This window comes from Delphinus delphis, chromosome 15 (assembly GCF_949987515.2).
Source record: "Delphinus delphis chromosome 15, mDelDel1.2, whole genome shotgun sequence".
NCBI lineage: Eukaryota > Metazoa > Chordata > Mammalia > Artiodactyla > Delphinidae > Delphinus > Delphinus delphis.
Window position 1 is genome coordinate 26,668,749 of NC_082697.1, and position 16,149 is coordinate 26,684,897.

A 16,149-nucleotide genomic window follows, 5' to 3' on the forward strand; every position below is an offset into this window, starting at 1 on the left:
GAGATATGAAAGGAAACTGCTGGGAGAATAACTTCCTCCTCGATAAAAAGAAAACCTCTTTCTGACCTTTCCCCTCCCATTCTTGCTTGTAATACTGGTGTGAGGATGTGATGCTTGGAGTTGTTGTAGCCATGTTGCAACCATGAAGGAAATGCCTAGAGAATTATGGAGATGCATATTCAGTGTCCTGATATTTTAAGGCTGATGAATCAACCTTAGAATTGTCTACTTCTGGACATTCTGTTAGAAAATATCCTTATAAGGGTTTCTCTCATGTGTAGTTGAGGGCAGCTTAAGAGATAAATGCATTTTTACTTTTACCATATGTTTTCTGTTTTTCTGATTTATCCTTATAATTAAAATGTATTATTTATGTAATTCAAAGTTCAATTAAAAATATGTACCACTTGGCATTGGGCACCTTTGGAATCCCAATAGGCCTGAAGAGGCACTCTGGGAAAGGAGATTGGGAGGAGCTGAACAAAAAGAACAAATCGTTCTTTATAATTAAGTCCTAACTACATGGTATGAGGTGACCCTGCAGACTGGGGAATGGCTGAGAATACATTTCTTTCTCACTATTTGGGTTTAGGCCAGAGGTTACAAACTGTCAGCCTCTGGTCAGAACCTGGCTGGGGGACATGTTTTGCTTCTCCTGTCCAGGGCTTAAAAAAATTGGAATTAGCAATAGTGATTTAGGAATTGGGATACTGCACATAAATATCTGGCTTGCTGCTTTTCTTAGAAAAAATGAAATATCTGAAAAATATTTTTCATTTCAAAAAATGAAATATCTTAGAAAAAATGAAATTTCCTAACAGGAGTAATAGGCAGCTTAGTTCAGTCATTCCTTTTAGGTAGGAAAGGACTTCCAGTTTGCCACAGACCTTGATGCTCCCTAATGTTTGTCACCTAGTCTACGTCATTGATTTATATTACCTGATTCTGTGAGCATCTGCATTTGTGACCCCTGGCTTAGGTTTCGGATTCAAAGTGCACATGTGCATACGTGCACGCATGCATGTAAGATTCACAGACAACTGACTGTGTGGAAAGGCATGCAAACTTATTCACACAGGTGGGCAGACCTTGAAGAGGACTGAGTTTGGAGTGGTCACACTTACTCTGGACTCTTCTGTAAGACTAGAAGAGCTAAGAACACCCTTGACTGCCCTGCTGGGGCACCTGGAGTCTTAATCCAGCCCCAATAACTCAGACTTCTGAAGTGGGGTGGGGGATAATTCTGAGGCAAGACCTATATCTGTCGGTAAGGAGTAGTGTTTTCTGAAAGGTGGGTGGAGATTTGCCCAGTGCAGGCTTGAAGAAACTGGTGATCCTGGAGAGAGGCATGGGTTTGAGGAAGGGAGGCAAGGTCAGACTCTGGGGACAGTGTCCCAGTGCCCCCGACATCCCACTAGGAAGGAACCCCTTTACTTTAGGGCCTTCTCTCTGTACTCATTAGAACAAGACTGAGTTTGTGTGTTGGAGGAGAGTAAAGACCCAGCCACAGCCTTCCTTCAGCCTCCACCTTATTCTGCCATGGGTTGGCTCCCCCAGATGTCCACATCTTAGTCTCTGGAACCTGTGAATATGTTTTTTTAAAAAAATATTTATTTACTTATTTATTTTGGCTGTGCCAGGTCTTAGTTGCGGCACATGGACTACTTAGTTGTGGCATTCAAACTCTTAGCTACAGCATGCATGCGGGATCTAGTTCCCCGGCCAGGGATCGAACCTGGGTCCTCTGCATTGCGAGCATGGAGTCTTACCCACTGGGCCACCAGGGAAGTCCTGGAACCTGTGAATATGTTATGTTACACGGCAGAGGAGAATTAAGGTCACAGATGGAATTTCAGGCTGCTAATCTGCTGACTGTAAAACAGGAAGGTTATGCTGGTTTGTCTGGATGGGCTCAATGTAATCACAAAGGTGGAAGAGTGAGGCAGAAGAGAGAGAACCAGAGAGATGGCAGCATGAGATGGACTTGGCTCGACATTGTTGGCTTTGAAGATGGAGCAAGCGCCAAGGAAAGCAGCTTCTAGCAGCTGAGAAAGGCAAGGAAGCAAAAGCTTCTCTAGAGCCTCTAGAAAGGAATGCAGCCCTGCAGACACCTTGGTTTTAGCCCAGTGGGACCCAAGTTGGACTTCTATTTGACAGAACTATAAGATAATAAATTTGCTGTTTTAAGCCGTTAAGTTTGTGGTAATTTGTTACGGCAGCAAGAGGAAACAAAAGCACCAGGACACCTAGAGAGTCCACGTTGTAGGTGAGACTCCACTTTACTGCTGGAATCAACCTCCAGACGACATGTGAGATGATTCCAGTCGCTCCAGGCTTTGTGAGTTTCCCAGCCGAGGTCCCAGAGAAGAGCAGTACCCACTTCGCCTTGCCCAAATTCCTGACTCACAAAATCTATGAGTATAATAAAATGATTGTTTTTATGCCACTAAGCTTTGGGTGGTTTGTTATGCGGCACAGAAACTGGAACAGCGATCCATCTTAGCCTTGAACTTGAATCAGACGGAACTAGGAAAACAACACACACTGTTGAACCCAGAGCTCCCATCCCATCATTAATATTATTTTTAACTAAACCCTGAACTGAACGGAAGGAGACGGCGCCGAAATTGAAACTGAACTTGTATATTTTTTCATGCTGTTGAACTAGGATATTCAAATATTCTTGAGACAGTCGCATAAAGAATTCTACCCTAGCCCCTTCACTCCGTATATTTTGATTTGCCTAAGGTCACGTGGTCATGGCAGAGCTTAGAGGTTCTTAATCTTTAAAAACATTTTGTTTTACAAAGCAGCCAGCTGTGACTCTCTCTACCCTCCTTACCTTCCTTCAGAGCACATACCCTTATCAAAGTTTGCTGAGTAAAGGAAGGACTGAGCTGTGCCTGGGAGATGTGAATTTCTCACCATCCAAGGACAAGGGAGTTCCAGCCTGAACCTGATTCCTTGGGGGTCCCCGAGTGGAAGCTTCGTGCCCTTGGCTGAGAAATTGGAACTTTCCGTCAGGGCCAGTGATCCTCAGTATTTGAGTAGCCAGGCTGGGGTGTGCTGGGATCCAGGTGGCCTTCATCTCGTCTGGATCAGGACAGCACAGTTTGTGGCCTTCCCCCAAAGCAAAAGGAGGGGGGAAACTCTGAGGAGACTTGGGGCCCCTGGGGAGACATTCCTCTTTCCAGAGCTTTATCACTTTTTCCATAACAGTGCCCTCCCTTCAAGGTGGAAAGTCGCAGCTGGCGTCTGAGGATACTCTCAATGTGCTTTTGTTCTCCACCCTGCCCCCAGCCCAGGCAGCAGGGCGCTGGGCAGACACCAGCCTGCGCCGGACTTGCTGTACCGTCGCACAGTGCGATATAGTTGAGCCTTTCACACCATGGGACTAGACTTCCCTGGTTCGAATCCTGGCTATCTGCTAACTGTGCAACCTTGGCCGGGTATCTGCTATAGTTTCTCCATCTGAAAACTGGCATGGTGATAATATGAGAAGTTTTGAGGATTTAATATGCAAAAAGCACTTAACACTGCACCTGATACATGGTAAGAGTGACGGAACTGTTTGCTGTTGTTATTACATGACCTTGGGAGATTCTTCTTTCTCTGGGCCTCAGTTTCCCCAACTGTGCAATGAAGATGGCAGTTCCTACCTGCCTCTTGACAGCCGATCTGGGTGTGAATCCTGACTACACTTTCTTGCTGTGTGGCCTTGGACAAATTTCTTGTGTTCTCTTAGCCTCAATGTGCTCATCTGTTATCTGTTAAATGGTACCTATTAAGCAGATGGTGATGATGAAATGAGAAGATGTGTACCAAGCATGGAGCATGGGGCCTACCACATAGAAAGAGCTAAAACAAAGTTAGCTTTTTGCTTTTTTTTGGGTTTTTTTTTTGGTTTGTTTTTATGTCTGAGAAAGAACTTTCTAAACTATAATAGGCCATGTCCCTGGGAGGAATATTGTGGTTTTCTTACATGCTTTCCCAGCCATGCCTTATTTACAGACTCCTAGAATCAGAGAGATCAGGTTTGGAAGGGCCCTTTAACAGATTGGTTAATTAATCCATTCCACAAATATTTAGTGATCCCCTACGATGAGCCAGGTACTGAGGCAGGTGTTGAGGAGAGAGCAGCACCAAGGGTTTTGCCCTTGCGGACCTCTCATTCCTGTGGGGGAGGCAGACAGCAAACGTGTGAGTACATGAGTATATGCTACAAGCTCAGATTCAATCCCTTTATGTTACAGATGGGAAAACTGAGGCCCAAGAAGGGAAGAGAGTTTCCTAAAGTCCTCCAGTGTCTTAATAGGGCAAATACTCCCAAGCGAGTCTTCACGGTCTCAAAATATCTAACCCTAAACAAACTCTGGTTTCCCTAATGTTTTAAGATATGATAGCAGGAACCAGCATTTCCTGAATCTTCCTAGACACAGAAACTGTTATAAGTACTTGACACATCTTAAGTCATTTAATCCTCACATCAATCCTGAGGGAGGGAATTGTCATGAAGCCCATTTTATAGATGGGGAAACTAAGGCACAGAGAGATGGAAGAGAGCAGGGGTTGAATACTGACCCCCTGGTTTAGGGCCCATGCCCTCCACCACTGTGCTGTCTCGCTGTGTTGGCTGCATACTCACCCCTGCATCTAGTCTGCACTATTTCTTTCTTTCTTCCCTCCCCTGCCTTCCCCCAATCCTGGTCTCAATGATTTCTTCCACAATCTGAGTAGCTTTGGGTACTCCCTTTCTGGCCCTCAATTTCCCCATCTGTGAATTAAGAGGATTATTTTCATGACCACCCTGATTTTTAGCACCCTATCAGTTTGTAATTCTTTTAATCATATACGTGTTTTCTAGTCTGTTTTCCCCACCAGACTGTGAGCTCCAGGGAGCAACACCCTACTCCTTCTTCACCACTATGTCCCTAGAACCAGGCACTGTGCCCTGCACTTAGTAGGCCCTCAGTTAATATTTGCGGATGAAGAAAGGAAGGAATCACGCTGATTGTCCCCAGGTTTTTCCAAACCAGCTCCTGCGCTCTCTCCCTGGCCCTCTTCCTTTCTCAGCCTGTGGGGCCTCCTCCCTCCCTCCCTCTCACCTCCCAGGGCCGGCTTGGGCCCTCCATCCGGCCTGCATTTTTCTGGGTTTGATATCATTTTTTCCACTCTCCCGGGCTGCTGCCGGCTGCCTCTGCCAACTTTCCACAACTATAGCCCCTCCCCCCATGACCACAGGCCTCCAGAGACAGCTTAGGGTGGGGGAAGACCCTCCTCCTTTTCCCTTCCCCGGGCTGGAGTTGGGATAGGAAAGTAAGTACCATCAGTGCCCTGCTGGCAAGATTGGGGGGTCACCGCTGGGGACATGGCCGACGTGGGGGGCTGAGGCATCTGGGCAGGCAGCTGGCTGGGGGCAGGGGTGTCAGGCATCAGGGACACAATGGTCCAAACTGTTTGCATCATGTTCTCCTCTCAAAGTAGTGACACCACTTCCCCTTATGCTGGAAACTCCTGACCTGACCCCCAAGGCCCATCCCCAGCCATGGTGCCTCACTACCTCCTACTTCCCACACAGACACAGGAGGAGGCTGGGCCCTGAGGTCTGGTCCTTACCCTTACTGGCTGGGCGACTCTGGGGTGCTCACTTCCCCTCTCTGGGCTTCAATTTCCAAAGTTAGAAAACGGAATGAGTCGGACTAAATCGGGGGTCCATCCCGGGGATTAATGGATTGAGTTTCATGGAGTCCACCTGCCCCCTTTCAATTGTGTGCAAAATTGTGTTTGAAAGTCCATTTCCCTGGGAGTCTATAGTTTTTTGTCACATTCTCCAAGAGGACTGTGGATAAGCTGGCCACAGACTCTAGCCTCACAAGCCTGGGCTGGAATCCTGGCAACTTCACTTATAGCTGCTGTGTGATCTGGAGCACAAGCCTTCACTGTTCTATGCCTCTGTTTTCTAACTAGTTAAACATGGGTCGTGAAGATTAATAGTTGTGACAGCTTAGTACCCAGTCAGCTCCCAACAAACACCAGCTATTATATTGCTAGGATGAGGGCGAAGATTTTTTTTTCAGAGAATATTTTGTGAATTTATAATCTAAAAAAACGAGTTAATGAGAGAATAGGAGGTCATCACACTAAACTGTGGTTGCTTGTGCTGCACTGTGTCTCCCTCCAAGTCGTGGGGCAGGGGCTGTGCCCAGTGGTTCAGAGAAGGGCCTGAATGCATAATTGGTTCAGTGATTTTACTGACTAACCCTGACACCCAAGTCAGCAGGCCAACCCAGTCTGCAGCCCGTGTAGATGGAAAAGCGGGAGGTGGAGACGCCTGGAAGAGCCCAAAAGAAGAGATCTGGGCGCTCAGACAGGACATCCTTCTGGTCTAGTTTATTGTGGGGGAATTTCTGAGGGTTGGCCAGAGCCCAAGGACAAGGAAGACTTTTTACACAAAGACACGCACTGCATGAAAACCCCAATTTAGGCTTTGGCCCCATGGTCTGTCCATCACTTGCCCAGGGCAGAGAGGTCCGTGAAGTTGCGGCTGGGGAGATGCTCTGTACGTTGAGGGAGTGGACGGCCAAGGCCCACGATGTAGACTGCAAGCCACAGAGACTCTGCCTCTCCGTGGCCCTGGTGGAGGCTAGAATGCACCCCAGTGCCCCCCACCCAGAGAGTGGGTGGGTGGCCTCAGAGCACGGCCAGGTTGTGGCAGGACTTGGAGCGGGCCTTGAGTGCCCGGCGGCGGGCGCTGCGGGCAGTTAAGCGTGCCAGGAAGTGTCGAGCCCGCTGGCCTAGGCTTGCCCGTCGTCGGGGGGCCGGTGGCTCCCGGCCTGCGCAGTTCCTGCGGCGCAAGCGCAGTTGGCGCACTACGCCTTCGAAGAGCTCCGCCACGTTGTGCTGCAGCGTGGCTGACGTCTCGATGAATTTGCAGTCGAACACCACAGCGCAGGCGCGGCCCTCTGAGGGGGCGGGGTCAGTGAGCCAGGGCGGAGCCACAACCGGAAAAAGGAGATAAAGGTAGCAGGAGGTGTGTTCAATCTCAACCGGAAGCACGATTTTTCCTTTCCCCATCCCTCGTGCTGCGTGCCAGGGGACTCAGAGATAAATCTGGCTTTGAGGAGTTAGTTCACAGGTTAGTGATTGATACTGATAGCAGAATGAGGCTGGGAAGACCGGGAGGTCCCACGGAAGGGTCTTGACTGCCAGGGAAGGGGTCTAATCTGTGCAACAGAATTGTCTGGGGGAGCATGTTAAAATGCAGGTTGCTGAGCCCACCCGCAGATATTCTGATTCGGTAGGTGAGGCCTGGGAACTACCGATTCAACAAAATCTCCTGGGGATAATGTTGCAGAATTTTGGGACGTCTGCTCATAAAGCATATGGTCTTCCGTCTCCAGGATGCCACTGGGCTGGATGCAGGGGCCTGGGTTCTAGTCCTCAGTGGCTGGTGACCCTGTAGAACTGGCCTCCCCACTCTGGGTCTCAGTTTCCATATTTTTTATATTTCGCCCTGTGAGTAGGGCCATTTTTAGATCGTTATGGGTCCCACCTGATACACCAATTGTATTAAAATATTCCCCATCCCACTTTAAATACAATTTAAGTATAACTTTAAGCATTTTGGTTTGCAGTTGCTGGCTGACACAATATTATGTTTTGTACGCAAAGCTCTGTGAAATTTGAATTTATCATTTTCTCACTGTATTTTGGAGTCAATAATTGTCTTTTTCAGGTCTCAGATGTAAGCCCTTGGAAAGCTTACAGGCACTGAGCCTATCATGCCTGGTGAATAAAGTGTCTCAGACTAAGGGCATTGGGGCACATAGGGGAATTTTTAGGCAAAGAAGTGACAAGGTCAGCTCTGGTTCGGGAAAACTCTGGCAGCTGGTGAGGAGAACCGATTGAGTGGGGATAGATAGAGAAGTACCGGGGTTGGCCCAGGCTAAAGTGGAGATGCCAGGATGGGGCAGAGGCTCTGGGCATGGGGACAGGAAGGGAATGTGGGGTTAAGGGAGGTGGACTGACAAGGTCTGGGGACTGGTCTGAGGGAATGAGAGAGGACGCAAGCCAAGAATGGTTTCTAGCTTTCAGGCTTAGGCAAGTAGATGCAGGATGGAGGTGGCCGGGGTGGGGGTGGTGGGGCACGAGTCACTGAGATCGAGGAGCACTGGAGGAGACGCAGTGACAACGGGGCTAAGAGAAAGGTGGAGGAGGAGGGTGGAGTGGAGGGCTTACCTTCCACGGAGACTTCCCGGCAGCGTGCCAGGTCCGCCTTGTTGCCCACCAGGATGATGGGCACGTGGTCCGCCTGATATGTGCGCCGCAGCTGAATGCGGAGCTCAGAGGCACTCTCGAAGCTGCCCCTGTCTGCGATGGAGTACACGATAACGTAGGCGCTGCCCACCTGCAGGCACGACTCCTGGCTCCAGCTTTCATCCTGTAGGGGAGGGAACCCAGGCCCATCCTCAGACGGTACCTAGGCCCTGGCTGAGAAAGGAGGGGCTGGGATGGTCTATGGGTGGGATGGGGCTGAGGTTGATACTTTGGACAGGTTGGGGGACAAATTCTGCCATATTTCCCTGTGTCACCCTGGAAGACCACCGATCTTCTCTGAGTCACAGTTTCTCTGCTTGAAAAATTGGGCTAATGACACTACCTCACTCCATTCTCTCATTCATTGGTTCCTTCTGTAGGCCGGGCACTGGAGACAAAAGATTTATTGGGTTCTGCTAAGGAGAGTTCTGGCTTTGCCTTTTCAGCGCCTTTGTCTGGTTTGAGGAGGGTTTGGTCTTGCCAGACAGTCCTTTTGGCTTTTTGCAGTCCAGAGTTAAGAAAAAAAAAGGAAGGGAGAGAAGTGGGGACAGGAGGCTGTCTTCCAGGGGAGGTTTTTTTCTGGATACTCTTGAAGAGAGAGTTGAAGGAGCAACTGTGGCGTGTAAGGGAAGGGGGTGGGAGAGGCAAGGGGCATTTTAAGAAGTGGAGTCTATTCAAGATGTTTGACAAGGAAAGGAAAGAACTGGAGTAATTTTGATATTGTTTTGGATGACGCTCTTTTGTCAGGGACAGCACTCCGAGACTGAACCACCTAGGTAATGGCTTTCTAAGTGTTTCTAAGTGTTTAAGGAGACACAGTACCTGCCCTCCAAAAGCTCATGATTAGGAAGGGATGCTATGAAAATGGAGAGATATAATGCGGTGTGATAAGTACCATTAAGAGAGGCATATGCAGGGACGTCCCTGGCAGTCCAGTGGTTAAGACTCGTGCTTCCAATGCAGGGGGTGCAGGTTCGATCCCTGGTCAGGGAACTAAGATCCCACATGCTGTGCAGCTCAGCCAAAAAAAAAGAGAGCCATATGCAAGTGGCTGGAGGACCCATGGGGCTTGGGGCGGGGGTAGACCAGAAGAACTCAACTGGGCAGAGTGTGGGAGGGCTTCACAGTGGACTGGTGAGTGGGGTTACAAAGAATGAGCAGGCTGAGTAGGGAGGAAGAGAGTGGGCAGGAGTGGGAAATGCCAAGCGTGGTGGAAGTATTGTTTGTGAGGGGAAAAGAAGCCAGAAAAGTTTTCTGATAACCAAATAAGGTAGATAAATAGGAAAGCGTCAGATCCATGGTCAACATCATTGTCAAAAGGGGTAAGTTCTGAACAGCTGTACTGATCCTTCCCGGGGGCCAAATAACCCTGAACTGAGTCAGACAGATGTGGGTTCTTATTCTGGGTTCTTAGCTGTGACTATGGACAGGTTTCCTTCCTCCCTCAGAGTCTGTTTTCTCATTTGTAGAATGAGAGGGTGGGTCTTGACCATTCATTCATTCATTGCACAAATATTTATGGAAGATTTGCTATGTGTTGGCATCACAAAAGCTGGTTGGTACATGGATTGGTGGGTAAGAACCCCTTGGGGGTGTGATTAAAAATGCAGATTCCAGAACCCCACTTTTATAGGTTCTATTTCATTAGGTCTGGGGTGAGACTTGAGAATCTGATTTCTAATACTCTTCAGGTGACCCTGATGGTCAGCGAGGCTGACCAGCGATGACCAGCGAGAACCAAAGACTCTCCCAGTTCTGTCAGATTTTGCCTCTCGGACATCAACATGGACCCTCTCTGCATGGACCCTCTTTGGGAGCTGCCTTCACAGACACTGGCCAGGGAAACTGTAGGGAAATCAAGGGCCAGAGAAGAGAACACTTTCTCAAGGCCACCCAGCCAGCTGGGCACAGAATTCCAATTCCTGCCTTCTAGTCTGTCTCCCAAATGGGACTCCCAGTCTGATCACTCTTGTTAATTCACTGGACTCTGTCCCATAGGATTCTCAACTGCATCCAAAAAGTAGACCCTCCTTCACCAGTCTGTGAGCTCCGTGAGGCCAGGAGGCATGTCTGCCTTAGTCACTGATGGGTCTTCAGTGTCCTGGCCCATTATAAATATCCAGCCAGTGTTTCTTTCTTCTTCCTTCCTTTCTTTTTTTAAAAATAAAGCTTGGGTGTGAGCTGGCCACTGGATCCCCAAGGCCTTCCGCTGGCCCTAGGACGTGGGACCCTCCAGGCTGCTGCCCTCAGGCTGGCCCTGAGGCTGGCTGTGTGTGATGGGCCTGCAGGGACCTGACGTCGGACCCCTGGGCAGACCTTGCATATCTGGGTTTGGTCATGGTGCCCTCCCTTCACCCTGGCTGAGGTGGGGACCAGCCAGCCAGTGTTTCTTTTTTTTCTTTTTGCGGTACACGGGCCTCTCACTGTTGGGGCCTCTCCCGTTGCGGAGCACAGGCTCCGGACGCGCAGGCTCAGCGGCCATGGCTCACGGGCCCAGCCGCTCCGCGGCATGTGGGATCTTTCCGGACCGGGGCACGAACCTGCGTCCCCTGCATCGGCAGGCGGACTCTCAACCACTGCGCCACCAGGGAAGCCCCAGCCAGTGTTTCTTAATAAACAAGTGAGTGAAGGAGTGGAACCTCAGATGGAGGTTCAGAAGGTGATGCTCCCAGTGGGGATGGTCCTAGTGCATAAGAGTGTAAGCTTTGGGCTATTATAAATCTGGGTTTGAATCCCACTTGCTATCTGAGAACTTGGGACACATAACCTCTCTGAGCTTTGATTTCCTCATTGGTAGGATGGGAATCAGAAATACACTCATTGTATAGTTTTTGTCTTGATCGAATGTCAAAATATATGTCTAGTGTTTAGCACAGGGGCTGACACTTAGGAAGAAGGTGCTCCATAAATGTCAGCTGCTCTTAGAGAACCATCATCATTATTATGATGCTCATTTGGACCTGGGTTTCCTTTTATGCTAGTTAAAAGGAATTGGTCTCATAGCTCCTTCATCCCTAAATTTGGGCCTATCTCTGGAGCTGTCAGCCATTCTTGTCAATCACCCAACATTGCCCTCCTAAGCCCCACCCTGTGGGCAGGGCCTCCCTGAGTGTTAGGGGAGGGGCCTACCCCCTAGAGAGATGGGATCCCAGGTGATTTTTAGATCCTTTTTGCTTAGTTGCATTGCTTCAAAGTTCTACAATGAGCATGTGTTACCTGTATAGCAAGAAAAAAGACTCAACAAGATAAACAAAGGTAAGAAAACTCAAGCAAGATAAGAAAAGCATAATGGGGACATGTCCCTGCCCAATGCTCTCTTCCTGCTTTGGAATGGGCTAGGGAAGGACATCTTTGGTGTCCTCTTTTTACTAGCTACGAAGTCATGATCGATAAGAATTATCATTATTTACAATTCTTCACTCACGTTCAGCATTTTTGCATGCTCCAAACTGTGCTTATCTCTGTGAAACTGCATAAGAAGTTTAAAAAAACCAGCTGGTAAGGAAGGCAGGAATGATCCACCCATTTATTAGGTGAGAAAACTGAAGCTCAGAGCGGGTAAGTCAGGTGCACAAAGCCAACTGGTAAGACAAAGGAAGAGGGGGTTCAACCTCAGGCTAAATCTGGTGTTCCTTTTTCTGTACAATGTGGGTGGGTGGAATGGGATAAGGGTGCTCATGAGGGGAAGATTTGCAGGGGGAGAAGCACATCCTGGGATGGCTGTGAGGAGAGGATGAATGGAGTGAGAAAGGGGGGTCAGGGTCATGAGGTCCTCCTGGCTTTGGTTGGAAAGGCTGCTTAGGAGCTGCGGGTTTGGGGAGGTGCTGAGGATGGGCCCTGCCCTGTCCCTGCTCTGTAGTGTCCTAGAGGGTACAGGAGTCTGGTACTAGCCTCAGCATCCCTCCCCCCAGATCCTGCTTGTTGTACCATACCAGTTTCTCAGCCTCCCAGGTGTCCACGACCAGCAGTGTGGTATCCTCTCCGTCCACCGTGAGGGTCCTCTCGTACACATCTTCTGCAACTGAGGAAAGACACGGATTTCAGGGAGGAGATGCAGGTCTGGGGAGGATGCAGGCCTCCCTAACCCCTCTTTCCGCCCCCTCCACTTCTCCTTGAAGTGCTCACCATATTTGTTAGATGTCTGTCTCTCCTGATAGGCCAAGAAACACCATGAGGAGCCCCTGTCCCACCAGCTGCCAGCACGGTACCTGGCACACAGTAGGTGCTGAGAAAGGTTTTGTTGGTTTGGTTGATTGAATGAGTGTGGGGCGGTGGGGTTAAATTTGGGCTGGGAGTTCTCCCTGGCTTAGTTTATGCTTCAGGCAGGTCCCGTTACCCTCTCTGGAACTCTGTCTCCCTATCTGTCATACATACCGGTGTACGTGTGTACATATGGGTTCACACTCTGAGCAGTCAGGGCTGGGGAAAGGGCGTGGTCAGAGTGTCCCCACCTCCTCTCTGCCTTTAACCTGCCCTCTCCCCCCGCTCACCCTGGGTCCTCTCTGCCAGTCCTGCAGGGACTCATCTTCATTTCCTCTGTCCGGTCCCTGATCCCCATCATTCTGGGACCCCAGGCCCTCTCAGCTCACTGCACCTCTTGGGAATAAAGGAACCCAGGGCCCAACTTAAGAGTCTGGGAGTCTCCATTTTGGGTAGGACCTTAGTTCGGCTGCAGGTCATGGTGGGCATGGATGGTTGTGGGGCAGGGTCTGAGAGTTGGGAGGAAGTTCACCATTTCTTTCTACTTGGGACTTGTGGAACTCAGAATCGCTTCCCTTATGACATGAAAATGCATCACACACCTGTGAGAAATTAGCACAATTCTCATTCACTATTCAAGGAATTTCCCTCCTGTGGATCTTAGTGCAGGCTGTGCCCTGCACAACTCCGGGGGGTGATCATCACTTCATAGTCTGTGTGAAAGATGCCCCTCAGAGTTGAGCAGTGCATGAGTTGTACACCTGTTCTTGGCAGCGTTATGCCCCAGATAACAGGGATTTCACTCCATCGACCGCATCCCTTCCCAGCCCACAGGGTCCCTACCTCCCAGCTGTTCATGGAGATCCCGCTCTTGTTTTCCTGCAAAGAGGTTGGCCAGGCTGGTCTTCCCTACGCCAGGATCTCCAAGCAGTACCACACGGTAGAGGGCCTCCCAGGAGCCTTCAGAGTCGCTGGATTCAGAGGACCAACCACTGGGGGCAGATGAAGGTTGCCGGGTGGGGGTGTTGAGGGAGGCTGATTGGCCCAGTCGGGGATGCTGGGACTGTGTAGAAGGTGCTGTGCCCAGGAGGCCAGGCTGGTGGCCCCGGGTGGACAGGGGCAGTGGAGTACTGGCTCGGCGGCGCAGGGGGGTCTTTGCCTCTTGCTGAGTATTTAGTGTCATCCTTGGGAAGGGGGGTTTCCTTCTTTCCTTCGGCAGGAAGGGGGAGTGGGTGGTGAGCCAGGTGCTTTGAGCCCCTTCTCCTATGGAGTCCTGATGAGCTGCTGCGACGGCTTCCTCCAGAGCCGTCCTTCTAGTCCTTCTAGCAGTCCTTCCTTCCTTTGAGCTCAAATGGGAGGAGGAGGCGCCTCAGATCCTCCCTGTGGGGGCTTTCTGGCTTCAGGCCCAGAGAGAACCTGGGTCAGGCTGGGAGGGGTGAGTGCGTGTGAACACACACATGCATGCACACCCAGAGGCCATTTCCTATGCCTTGAGGATAACCCACTCCCCCATGATACACAGATAGGCAGAGGGGCAGCAGCCAGATAGGATGTCCACACAAGCACGCACACAGAGCTGCCCCAGCCATTCAGAACATGAGACCCACGTTCACGAAAGACACCCGAATTGCCCCCTTCTCTTCTTCCCCACAGGTCTCTTCCCCACGGTTCGGTTCGGGGTTGGGAGGTACGGAGGAGGGTTGAGAGCCCCGGGGGGATTCACTTCCGCTGCCCGATCCCACGAGGGCTGAGGAAGAGGCAGGACGGGCAGCTTGGTCCTGCTAAAGGCTAGGGGGTCTGGGGGTTCCCTCCAGCTGAAACCTGAGAGCCCCGGTGCCATGGGAACAGCGTGTCCGGCCCGCCCCCTCCGTGAAAAATTCAGAAGCGGCTGGCACTACGGCCTCCAGCTGCTGTGGGGGCGCGGGGGCTTCGAGGCAGCCGGACCCCAGATTTGGTGACAGGAAGGGGTCCCGGCGGTGAGGCGGGTGGAGAGGAGACCTACAGGGCCCAGGAGGGCATGCCATTCCCGGAGTCCGAGCTTCCCCGGCCCGGGGGTCCTGGGTGTGAGTCCCCAGATCCCGGGAGGGTTCCCTGTCTCAGGGAACAGCCCTCCGGGCCCGAGATCCGGGGGCCCTCACTCCGGGACGCGGGTTCGAGGCCCCCCTCTTCCCTGCCTGTGCCGCAGAACCCCCCGCCCCCCCCCCGTCGCCCCATACGGGCGCCTGGCGAACTCCGCACCAACTTGACTAAGTTGGTGGCGGGCTGCGCGGGCCTTTACCTCGGTGTGGGGAGGGGTCCAGGGTCCCCGGCCGCCACAGCTGCCGGGTGCACCAGGCTGTACCACTGCCTCGCAGCATTGCCCCTCAGGCCGGTCCCGCCCCAACGCCCGGGCCGGGGGAGGAGCCGCGACCCCGCCCCGTCCAGCCCCGCCCCATTAGGGCAGCCCCGGGGTCTCCGCCCCAAGGCCTTGGCCGCTGAATGACTTTTTGCAGAGCTCAGCTGATCCGCCACTTCAAGTACTTAGCCAGGGGTTGGGGGCGAGAGAGGGGAAGGATACGGGTTCTGAATTCCTGAGCCTGGATCCCCTCTGCATCTGCATCTATCCACTGCAGCAATGGGGCACACCAACTTTAGCCTTCACGAAAACCGCTTGAGGAACTTGTTAACTCTTCAGATTCCAGGTCCCACCCTGCAAGAGAGGCAGATTCAGCAGTCCTGGCAGAGAGGGTGGGGAATCTGCATTTTAAACAAGTGTCTAAGTGAGCCTGACCCAGAGTTCATAGACCCCACTTTGAGAAACTCTGCTTCGGATTGAGAATTAATTTTGGGAAGTGGCTTGAGGGGCGGAGGGAGCCCAGGAAGTCTGCACTGACGGGTTCTGAATGTCTTGTTTTGGCAGCGGTCATTCATTCTTTCAGCAGATTCTAGGGTAAGCGCCCCTTATGCAGCTAGGGCTGTCCTGTGCCTGGAAGAATGGCTGTCCCCTACTTGATGAATATCTACTGGACTCCTGTGCTGTGCCTGGCATGGTTGAGCACTTTGCCTGGATTATTAGCTCATTTAATCCTGATACCACACTAAGAGGATGAGCAAACTGCGGCTTACCTGGGCTTGGCACTCAGGTCTCTGCCTATTGTCCCTTTCTATCACGGTCTGTGCTTCCCCTGCCACCGCCCCCTCTCCCCCCACCCCCCGCCCCCTCAAGTCTTCCTAGGCCTGTAGGAGGAGAAAAGAGACACTGTGAACTTGGTACAGAAGAGAAGTTGGCTGTAGGGAACTTGTGATTTTGGCCATCCATGGGTCTTTGAGCAAGGTGCTTCCTTTTAGGTCATGATGGACCGGGGCAGGCATGTATGTGGGCCCCACGGCGACCAGCCTGTACCTGTGGGTGGAGCTCATTGTCATGGCTGAGGGGGTCCAAGTGTCCAGCTCAGAGCAACTCCCACAGCAGCCTGGTGGACTAGCTCAGCCCCTGCAGGTCTTTGGGCAGATGCTAAACGCCCTCACGCCTGGTTTCCTTCTGTGGCTTGGCCCTCTAAGCTTTCCTTTGCCACCTACAAGATGGGCTGTGAGCGGTGCAGCACTGTCTGGGAGTGAGACAACTCAATTGCTGTATGGCCTTAGGCAAGTCAC

The 16,149-nt window shown here is 51.3% G+C and overlaps 1 protein-coding gene across 3 annotated transcripts; it reads right to left on the reverse strand.

Moving 5' to 3' along the window:
• Positions 1–6,384: 6,384 nt before the first annotated feature.
• On the reverse strand, positions 6,385–14,883 carry REM1 (RRAD and GEM like GTPase 1). Of its 3 annotated transcripts, none has more exons than XM_060032803.1 (5): positions 14,795–14,883; positions 13,360–13,913; positions 12,249–12,337; positions 8,239–8,440; positions 6,385–6,962 (listed from the first exon to the last, which is right to left on the reverse strand). In XM_060032803.1, exons 2-5 carry the CDS (start codon positions 13,697–13,699, stop codon positions 6,691–6,693), a joined length of 903 nt encoding a protein of 300 aa, XP_059888786.1. In that variant the 5' UTR covers positions 13,700–13,913; positions 14,795–14,883; the 3' UTR covers positions 6,385–6,690. The 3 variants fall into 3 exon arrangements, with proteins under 3 accessions (XP_059888786.1, XP_059888785.1, XP_069397548.1); XM_060032802.1 differs by having other exon boundaries at positions 13,360–13,942; positions 14,795–14,855; XM_069541447.1 differs by having other exon boundaries at positions 6,730–7,114.
• Positions 14,884–16,149: the final 1,266 nt, after the last annotated feature.

Excerpts from the sequence above, each read along its gene's own strand:
- REM1 (XM_060032803.1), bottom strand. The coding sequence starts at position 13,699 with ATGACACTAAATACTCAGCAAGAGGCAAAGACCCCCCTGCGCCGCCGA. Across the intron at positions 8,441-12,248 it reads CCTGGGAGGCTGAGAAACTG|GATGAAAGCTGGAGCCAGGA; the intron begins GTATGGTACAAC and ends CCTCCCCTACAG. Across the intron at positions 6,963-8,238 it reads CCGGGAAGTCTCCGTGGAAG|AGGGCCGCGCCTGCGCTGTG; the intron begins GTAAGCCCTCCA and ends CCGCCCCCTCAG.